General features: G+C 44.2%; 4 protein-coding genes and 1 long non-coding RNA gene across 5 annotated transcripts; 1 reads left to right on the top strand and 4 right to left on the bottom strand.

Moving 5' to 3' along the window:
• The first annotated feature begins 293 nt into the window (after window positions 1–293).
• On the top strand, window positions 294–1,294 carry LOC115251408 (uncharacterized). The gene is made up of 2 exons (XR_003889957.1): window positions 294–458; window positions 572–1,294. It is a non-coding gene; the product is annotated as an uncharacterized lncRNA (long non-coding RNA).
• Window positions 1,295–1,377: 83 nt separating this feature from the next.
• LOC101071671 (claudin-8) lies at window positions 1,378–3,359 on the bottom strand. Its single transcript, XM_011608655.2, has one exon. It carries the CDS (start codon window positions 2,861–2,863, stop codon window positions 1,778–1,780), a length of 1,086 nt encoding a protein of 361 aa, XP_011606957.2. The 5' UTR covers window positions 2,864–3,359; the 3' UTR covers window positions 1,378–1,777.
• A 154-nt stretch (window positions 3,360–3,513) lies between these two features.
• On the bottom strand, window positions 3,514–5,319 carry cldn8.1 (claudin 8.1). The gene has a single exon (XM_003968601.3). It carries the CDS (start codon window positions 5,205–5,207, stop codon window positions 4,443–4,445), a length of 765 nt encoding a protein of 254 aa, XP_003968650.1. The 5' UTR covers window positions 5,208–5,319; the 3' UTR covers window positions 3,514–4,442.
• Window positions 5,320–6,267: 948 nt separating this feature from the next.
• cldn8.2 (claudin 8.2) lies at window positions 6,268–7,697 on the bottom strand. The gene has a single exon (XM_003968674.3). It carries the CDS (start codon window positions 7,605–7,607, stop codon window positions 6,732–6,734), a length of 876 nt encoding a protein of 291 aa, XP_003968723.2. The 5' UTR covers window positions 7,608–7,697; the 3' UTR covers window positions 6,268–6,731.
• A 534-nt stretch (window positions 7,698–8,231) lies between these two features.
• Window positions 8,232–9,859, bottom strand: LOC101072119 (claudin-17). The gene has a single exon (XM_003968675.3). The coding sequence runs from the start codon at window positions 9,399–9,401 to the stop codon at window positions 8,622–8,624; it is 780 nt and encodes a 259-aa protein (XP_003968724.3). The 5' UTR covers window positions 9,402–9,859; the 3' UTR covers window positions 8,232–8,621.
• Window positions 9,860–9,876: the final 17 nt, after the last annotated feature.

Raw genomic sequence — 9,876 nt, forward strand, 5'->3', positions numbered from 1 at the left:
CATAGAGATTCTTTCTCAGATTTTCAAAATAAAAGAATAGTCAAGTGTGCGGTTTTAGAAAAAGAAGAGGACGATTTAACCAAAAACCTTGACGAGGATGTACAAACTGGTACGATTTAAACCCCCAGAACAGCTACAACTGCAGATCTCACTCTGGATTTGTCTTTATCATCCCCATAGACGCGGGTTTAAGACCTTTTATTTTGAAATCCGCCCTGCCTTGTTTCCGTTTGCCTTGCCCTGTGAGGGGTGAGCTTGACGCAGCTGAGCGTCCTCCCGTTCGGGCACTCAATTGAGGGCACGGCCAAGCCACTAATCCACAAACATGGATACGTCCTGAAGATTAACTTCAAATCTGGCAACATTCGACCTCGACAACGTCTTTGCTTTGGTACACCGAGGAATGATTAAATCTTTGCTCCAGTCCTGATGGAAATGCAAATCTAATCTTCAAACTGGTCTGTTCGCTTTCTTGAAGATTAACTACCTCAAACTGTTTCTCTGACGCGGTCTTACAGTTAAATGTGGTCACATCATCTTCCCTCATTTTGCCTTTTGCTTTTCCTTGAAGAGGGTCGCTGTGGGACCGCAGGCTCTGGTGCCCTGGCCTGCAAAATTGGGCCCCCCCACAAATGAGGAGAAAGTTTCAAGTGTACCTGAGAGTCTTGTAAAGTCTCAAATCCTTATCTTAGATGGACAGAAAACGAAATGGGAAAAAAAACAGACTGACATTGGCAACACTATCCCCCTCTTACATTGTTCCAAAATAATAATAATAATAATAATAGAAATAATGATGATGATGATACGTTGGGAAATCTTATATTTACTCTATAGAAAAGTTATTTGTTCTGCTTATTTGATGTTGGATGCAGGAATAAAGAAAAGTCGTAGTTGAGGAAATTGTTTTAATAGAAAAACTCAATAGAAAAAGTCTAATTTTGAAAGAGAAGAAAATGGTGTTTCATGTAATGGTTCATAATTGGGAGATATATGGTTTGGGGACTAAATTAAACCAGTTTTAGCACTATTACCATATTGTTCTGCTTTGGATGAAGAGGGTGAACGCAGCGTTTTCGACGCTCGGCGCGTCCTCTGGTGCCACCTAGTGGCGGATAAGAATTCTGCTTAACCTGCTTCCAGCCGTCATGAACACTCATGACCTGCTGTAGTTCAAGGCTCCAAAAGTTACAGAGTTGGATCAAAAACATCACTTGTTACATATTTGTTTTACACAATATTTTTAATCTGTCCTGTTTGACAATTTCCTTCAAATAAATCGATTTTTGTACAATTGCATTATCACATAGATTAATTTAACAAATTAACTGCTATCAACTTGTATTTAGGTCCATTAACATTTAATTTGTGACAATGTTTCCTTCTATAACCGTACATAAATTTATTTTCTAAGAAAACAAACAGTTACAGGAAAAGCTAACTAGGAAAAGGTTCTTTTACATTTGCCAAACAGGGGAACACAAGTAGAAAATGGTATTTACAAAACTGTTATGAAACATAGACAGCATAGAAAACTACAAATTAACAATAATAATAGGATGCTTTTTAATGAATATATACAGTATCTCCAGCCAATACAGGAACATAATGAAAGCGATAAAATCCACAATAATATTTAAGTACTGTTTTATATAACAGCCTTTGAATCCTAACTGAATACATATTCAAACTCCATAATGACATCACTTACTTCAATCTTTTCACCATTGCGTTTAAATGTGACTATATAAGAATTTGCAAGGACTCAAATTTAATTTTATATATAAATACCGGCGCTGCTGTTGCTGTGAGGCCCTGGTTGAATTCTAGATTCTTGATATCCAAAGAAAACAGGAGTGTGTGGAACTGGATGAAAGCTGGACTGATACGATGCGGTGGGATTACCAGAACCAGCCAGTGTATAAGACAGGGTGTTTGGGCTTATGTACAGGGAGTTACCCGGTGTATACAGGTCTTTGACACGATCAGCACTCCGCAGAGAGGAATGGCGAGCCACGCTGTCTCGGTACATCAGCGGTGCATTCCCAGGAAACTCTGGATTATAGAGAAGAGGAGGGGTGATCGGTCCGTTGTTCGTCAGGACTTGAGGGACCGTCTGCAGCGGCAGGACAAGTTGTTGCCCAACCGAACCGTTGTTCTGCAAAGATGGCTGTGTGTTGGACCGGAGGCTGGAAAGGCTAGAAATAGGATGATAGTTCATCAGCGTGGGCTTACGGGGCGCTTGGTTGTAACCCAGCAGGTTGGCCGGGTGGTACACATCGAAGGATCCTTTGTCTGAAGGCATACGACGGCACACAAACAACATGGCTGATGCGAAAAGGAAGGCTCCGGTCACCCACCCAATGTAGAGGGCCTCTCCTAGCTCCCTCCTTTGGGCATCAATAAGCAAAGGGTTGTAAAAGTCCGTAATAATCACATGACCCGTCCATGACACGGGGATAAAAACGCATATACAAGCCAAGAACTGCATGCCACCAGCGACCATCAAGAAAATGGACTTGGCCCGTTCGTTACCCCGGAAACAAGAAATACACTGCAGTCCTGCCAGACCGACGAAGAGTCCCAGCCCTGACAAGGCCAAGGAGCAGCACATCAGGCCTCTAGATGCCTGCAGCTCTGGGGGCAGGAACAAAAGGGAGTCGTACACCTTACACTGCATCCTGATGTTGGCCTGTCGGTAGCAGTTCATCCACAGGCCTTCCCAGCGAGTCTCCATCACAATGATGTTCTCTCCGATGAAAGCCGTCACTTTCCACATCGGCATGCCCGTGGTGGCTGCGGCACCTATCAGTCCGATAAAGCCGACACACACGGCGGCTATCTCGGAAAGGGCTTGGACCATTCTGATGGGGTGTTATTCCAGGTCAGGGACGCGTCCAGTAGAGGAGAGAGGATCTTCCCATCTGAAGAAATGTGACTACTGTAAGAGGTGGTTTGTTTTGGGAAAGGATGTTTGTGCTCACATCATTGGTCCAGAGCCATAGGGGTAAAGAGGAGTTCTGCTTATTTTGTGTTTATGGTTCCTCTGGCAGTATCATGGCATATCTCTGCCATCATTCTCCTGCAGTAAACACCAACGAGACAACCCCCCCAGACAAGAGACATCCCACAAAGATGAAAGGGTTACTATAGTTTTCTCCTTTGTTTGATTAGTTTATGTCAATTTTAAAGAAGTGAATAATGTGCTTCTTAGCACTTAAAGTCTTGTAGTATCCATCTTGTCCACAAGGGGGCGGATTTGAATTTTTTTTGTCCAGTCCAGCAGTGAGACTGGGAGCACTGACATCTGAAAGCTTTTGTGTGTCAGACACATTTTGCTTTGTCAGGATTAGTGCGTTGAACTCATCCTGTATCATGATGCATATTGGCTGGCCCTGACTCCCGGATATATCCACAAACACACCGCCACAGGGGAGCAGAGCTGGCTCGGAGCAACTCGCAGTTAAACGAATGAAATGAAGTGAATTGCTGCTCAGTTAAACAGTGCATTCATTTTGACACAACAAAGAAGTACTTTACTGTCACAAGAGAAAACTTTTTACCAATATATTTACATACTTTGTTCTTGAAGTCCACAAATAATTGAAATACAGCGCTTTATTTGAAATGAAGCTGAAATGTGTAAATATTTCTTCATTGGAAAATGTAACTACGGTACATATTGGAGGGGGAAAATAAGCTAGACTCTTTTTACATGCCTGCTAAGTGATTTGCATCGTGCATTCAGGTCATGTGATCACACCGTCTGTTGTTCCTTCACAAACATTAGGTCTGATCTGGTTTCCGCACCCTTTACAGGAAGTGTGACAACTGCATCTTTGTCTTTTCTCACTTCTAGTTTCCAGCAGCTGCAGGAAAACATTCCAAACAACTCCTTTGTGATAAAGTGAGATATGCAAAGTGTTAGGAAGCTTTGCGGATATGTTTAACAAAGCGCTAACAAAACGATCTATTTCTGAAGCATTATTCAGTTACGTGGGTTGGGGGATTTTTGATTGACAGCTGTAGCCTTATAGTTGTTGAAATGGGGTCTATATTAAATATCACAATATTCATATATCATCTTAAATATCATTTTGAGTCTCTTGATTGACAGGAACAGGAGTTGCTATATGAATATGCTTGCATTTCTAAAAACTGACAACTGCAAGTTTAATAACAACAATACACTCACAAAAGAAATATAATCATACAGTAATTTTAAAAAGACATTTTACACGTTATTATTATCTAGCAGTGCACTCTTCGATTACTTTGTAGACTGCCATTTAAATTATTTATTCAGTATTCAGTTAATAAGTAATGTTTTAGAAGAGCAAAGTCATTGAAATGTGCTTTAAAAGTTATGAAATGGATCCTGGATCACCCTGCAAAACAATCATCTTATTATCCGTTACCTCAGGTCATTCTGTCAGTGTTCATCAGAGATAAGCCACACCGCTGCGTACGGAGGGGTATCTGGAGTTGTAGCTGTAATTAGTGGACGGGTGTCGTGATAACATTGGCTGGGCCTGTGGTTGTGGCTGGGGAAGGAACACCAGCTGCTGAGGCTGAAGAGGTTGTGGAGTATACGCCATGTAGTTAGAGTTCCGAGAGTAAATATATCTCTCTTTGTCTTCAGACTGCAGATTGCAGCAAAAGAACATACATCCTCCGACGAACAAAAAAGCCGATGCCACCCAGCCGATGTAGAGAGCCTCCCCGAGCTCCCTGCGCTGGGCATCGATCAGCAGAGGGTTGTAGAAGTCCCTGATGATGACGTGGCCGGTCCACGAAACTGGAATCAGGACGCAAATGCAGGCCATTATGATCATGGTTCCTGCTATGACCAGAACCATCCTCTTTGCTCGGTCGTTGTTTTGAATGCAGGAGGTGCACTGCAGGCCCACCAGGCTGATCAGCAGACCGAGTCCACCCAAAGCTAGGGAGCAGCACATGAGCCCCCGTGCCGCTTGCAGGTCAGGGGAGAGGGCCAGGAGGGAGTCGTAGACCTTACACTGCATCCTGATGTCAGCCTGGCGAAAGCAGTTCATCCACAGCCCCTCGTAGCGGGTCTCGAATACAATAATGTTTTCCCCAATGAAAGCTGTCACCCTCCACATCGGCATCCCTGTGCTTGCTGCTGCCCCAATGAGCCCAATGAGGGTCAATAACAGACCCAGTAGCTCCAGTGTTGAGTTGGCCATGCTCCCCGTGCCCTGCAACGTTCCTTATATCACACGGGCTGTAATTTCCGGATGCAGACTGCAGTGCTGGTAGCAGCAGATCCCAGCTACTGAGTGGTTTTGCATCCCAGTGGAAGAGGAGGAGCAGCAGGTTGATGTTCACCTGTACGTCCTCCTCCCTGTGGACACTGGGGGAGGGTGGGAATCAGTTGCCATGAAACAAAATCCCTCAGGTCTTTTTTTTTGAATACCTACCTTGCACCCTGTTGATTCAGTAGTCTCCATTAACACAGGCAGCCCACACTTTTTTAAAGATGACTCCCGCTTAGTGACTACAACTCAGTTTGAGAGCCAGCGACACTTTATTTTTTGCTTTTCCCTCGGCAAATGTCTGCACATATTCATCACAATAAGACGCGACCTCATCTTTGTCCACGCCGAAATGATTCTGTGCTCATTATACATCAATTATTAAAATAGAACTGTGAATTTAAATGTCATGTGTGTCTCTGTGTGTGTTACTGAATACCATTCGACTAGCAAAATTAAGACATTTTTGGGAAGTGAGGACCTTTTGGCCAGTCCTTACAACTTCAAAGGGCTTATTGAGAGTTCAGACGTGGTTTTAAGGTTGAGATTAGAATTAGGTTTAGGTCAGAGTCAGGGTTAGAGGGGTTAGTTGGGACGGTTTTGGTAAGAGGCTGAGGGAGTGCATTATCTTTATGAAAGTCCTAGAAGTACAAGGATGGCGTGTGTGTGTGTGTTTTGTGAAGTAATGGGGGTGGTGGCTTACGTGTCACTGTCAGGATTGTATTTCTTGTCTTGGACTCATTGTCTCTGTGTGCTCTGTAGGAAACTCTGGCTTGGTTTGAAAACAACATTTTGTAAGGTTTCTGTTGTGGGTGGACGTGCCTGAGCAGTCTGGTTGGACCAGTTGAGTCACATTTCCACTAACAATGGAGCCAACTTGACGACATGATTTTGTATCGGCTCAACAGAAGCAAAACTGTCACTGTGGATGTGAACTGAGTAAAAAAAATCGGTTATCTTCCATTTAAACCTAATTTAAAGAGAAATAGAGTAATTGCCTCGTTGTCTTTATTTTCCCTTTATTGAGAATTTACATTCAACCTGTTTTTCTAGGTTGGCATTTAGAAAAGATAGTTTACAACAAAAAACTTAAAAAAACCAACAACAGCATTGGATACTCATCATTTAGAGGTCAAACTGAGGAATCCCAGTTCATGTTTCCCTGTTGAAAGTGCAAAGGCCAACAGACGCTCCGAAGGAGGCCAGTTTCAACATACACTGCCTACAGTCCAGTGTGGATTAAACACATAGACGCAAAATAATATATACACACAAAATACTAAAAAGGGTCGTCGGGATCAGCCCGTTAGTTTTGAAAATGAATTTCAACAGCGTGTTCATTGTGACAGTAACGACAGGGTTGCCAGTTCAAGGCCAGTCTTTAAGGATATTTGCCAAAGGATTTGCAGTTATTAAAAGAAGAATCCATAAATTGTCCCCATTAGACGTCAATCGTTAGTACTGAGTTGGTGTGTAAGCCACGGAGCCTGGCGGGGGGAGGGAGTAGGCCGGCTGGTAGGAGTATGCTGGCTGGTAGGTGTAGGGCTGGTTTGTGTATGCAGGCATGTAGAGATTTCCCCTGGGATTGTAGACGATCCTTTCTTCGGAGTCCTGGGTGCGCGGCGCATGGCGGCACAGCAGTATCACTCCGGCAGAAAAAAGCAAAGCCGAAGTCACCCAGCCGATGTAGAGAGCCTCCCCGAGCTCCCTGCGCTGGGCATCGATCAGCAGAGGGTTGTAGAAGTCCCTGATGATGACGTGGCCGGTCCACGACACTGGGATCAGGGTGGTGACACAGCCCATCAGAAACAGGCAGCCTCCCGCCACCAGCACGATATGCTTGGTGCGCGCCCGGTGGTCCACCACTTTGGTGCACTTCATCCCCACTGCTGAGACGATGAGGGCGAAGCAGGTCAGGGCCACAGAGCTGCACATCAGACCTCTGGCAGCTTGGAGATCCGGAGGGAGGAACAGCAAAGAATCATAAACCTTACACTGCATCCGGATGTTGGCCTGCCTGTAGCAGTTCATCCATAAACCCTCCCAGCGCGTCTCCATGACGATGATGTTCTCCTCGATGAAGGCTGTCACCTTCCACATCGGCAGGCCGGTCACGGCCGCCACTCCGATGAGCCCGATGAAGCCAATGACGAGGGCAACCACTTCACAACAGACGGCGTCGCGGCGTTTCTTTTTCTCCAGTCTCTTCTTTTCCTCGTACACGGAATCTTCATACTCCGTGTAGGCCTTGGGCTGCTTCCCGTCATAATAAGATCCTCCATAAGTCAGTGGCGGTTTGCTGTAGCCGCTGTAAGCAGTGTAGGAGGCCATCGTAGCTGACTGACAGTGAGCCAAAGACAGACCTTTGGCTGCACTCTCACGCTCCGGGGAACAAGTCTGAGGAGAAGATCAACTCCAGGAATTTATATGCCTGTCAAAAATGCTGGTGATGCAATGCCATCTTACTGGTTCGGCTGCTTTCCAGTCATACAAATGGCGACACAACAACGAGCGTTTCAGGGTGTTTTTAAATGCAAACGCGGATCGTGAGCAGCTCGTGAGTGGGCCCGTTAATCAAAAACAAACTGAATCAGAGTTTCTGGAATGAAGCAAACATGGGTTTTGGGTTTAGAAACACAAAAATTGAATTAAGACTGGTTTTGCTGTTATTTATGAGCATATTTATTCAGCTATTTATTGGCTGAACTGTAAGGAAAATCAGTTGTGGAAATAAAGTTTTGAATATGTGGGTAAATTCATGTAGTTGGTGGCTGTAACTGCTGTAACGGCCACTCTGCTAACCCTGTTTCATGACTATTTGCAGAATTTGTTGTTTTTTTTTAAATAATTTGGGTGTAGTTTGAGGGATCTAAACATTTGCATGTGGTTCTTTTACATTTTGGAACCATAGTGTTTTTGTTTAATGCTAATAAATTGATATGGCACAGGCAAATCTGCAGTCCAACTTTTATTTTAAAGATTGCACAATTTGAGAGATTCATTCAGTCAGTTACTCTTTAATTTTTTAAATAAAACTTCAATCAGTTCTTTGTGCTTTATGTTTATTAAAGAGCTCCTGTTAAAATAACAGTGTAAACATTTTAAAGTTCACGATCTATTTGGAGAGACCATCTATTTGGTCTTCAACATTTTATATCACAAAAACACAAATCAACCAATTACTGTAAAACCTATTGTACAATTAAATATTATTATTAGTAATGATAGACATAACTTCTTTATTTCAGTGTAGGGGAAGAATTACACATTAACAGTGTGTTAGATGGGGGGGGGTCCAGTCCTGAGCTGCAGCAGCGGTGCCACTAATGTGGAATTTGTCCAGCTTTATACATATTCCTGAAGTTTATGAAAGCTGGACGGTGTCCTCTCCAGGTACACGCTCTCATCCTTGATTGGTGCTATAGCATAAGCGCCTGGATAGACTTCCCCCTCCTTCGATCTACGTTTGCTGTAGCAGAACAGAAGGATAATCCCAGTGATCAGGAGAACACCAGAGGTAGCCCAGCCAATGAAGAGAGACTCTCCCAGTTCCCGCTTCTGAGAATCCACCACCAGCGGGTTGTAGAAGTTCCGGATGACCGTGTGGCCGACCCAGCTGACGGGGATGAGCGTGGTCAGACAGGAAACCAGAAACAAACAACCGGCTGTAGCCAGGGTGATGTTCTTGCTCCTCATGTTGTCACGGCAACAGCTGTTCTTCTCTGTCCCACATGCTGCGATCACCAGTGAGATGAGAACCAGCACAATGGAGACGCACATGAAGCCCCTGGCCGCCTGCAGCTCTGCTGGTAGAATCAGCAGTGAGTCGTATGCCTTGCACTGCATCTTGATATCAGCCTGGCTGTAGCAGTTCATCCACAAGCCTTCCCAGAGCTCCTCCATCACGATGAGATTAGCACCGATAAAGGCAGAAACCCTCCACATGGGAATTGCGGTGGCAGTTATGGTCCCGATGAGGCCGAGCAAGCCCAGGACCAGGGACAACACCTCCAGCTTCGCTTTCATGGTCGCTTCCAAATCCAGCTGCTTCTTCTCCGAATCGATGTCATGAAGGAAGTGTTGGACCTTTATGCTGTAAAAGCTCTCATCTGACATCTGTGACATGTTGCCTTACTGGTTTCTGACAACCTTTCCCCTTCCAGTAACAACACAAAGACTTTTTCTGATCGCTGGACTTTATATTTACATGTTGCACATGAGAAAACGTCTGATAATTTTGCAGTCCCTGATTTGCCCCTGAAGTTTAGGGGCCAGAATCAAGATTTTTGGACATTAAAGTGTTTTTTTTCCCCTTCTAGGATGTTTAATTGTGGGGTAAAACATGAAAGGTTCCTTTTTTCTGTCAACTTTTAAGTAACATGCATTTCCTCCTGTGTTTATGCGTCCCCCATTGAAAAGACAAATCAGGCAGTGTCCCTCAGAAGACAATATTTAGTTTCTTTGCCAACGAGAGGAAGGAATCGTACCTCCCTCTTTGAGTAAAGCATGGAGAAATACAGGAACAGAAACTAGAACTTGCTGAACAGGTTCTCACTGATACCAGCGTCACCTCCAAGGCTAATTTACATATCAACATATT

The sequence above is a fragment of the Takifugu rubripes genome, chromosome 11, assembly GCF_901000725.2.
Source record: "Takifugu rubripes chromosome 11, fTakRub1.2, whole genome shotgun sequence".
In the NCBI taxonomy this organism is placed as follows: Eukaryota; Metazoa; Chordata; class Actinopteri; order Tetraodontiformes; family Tetraodontidae; genus Takifugu; species Takifugu rubripes.

What these genes read in the sequence shown, in the direction of transcription:
- LOC101071671 (XM_011608655.2), bottom strand. Translation starts at nt 2,863, where the DNA reads ATGGTCCAAGCCCTTTCCGAGATAGCCGCCGTGTGTGTCGGCTTTATC.
- cldn8.2 (XM_003968674.3), bottom strand. Translation starts at nt 7,607, where the DNA reads ATGGCCTCCTACACTGCTTACAGCGGCTACAGCAAACCGCCACTGACT.
- cldn8.1 (XM_003968601.3), bottom strand. Translation starts at nt 5,207, where the DNA reads ATGGCCAACTCAACACTGGAGCTACTGGGTCTGTTATTGACCCTCATT.
- LOC101072119 (XM_003968675.3), bottom strand. Translation starts at nt 9,401, where the DNA reads ATGTCACAGATGTCAGATGAGAGCTTTTACAGCATAAAGGTCCAACAC.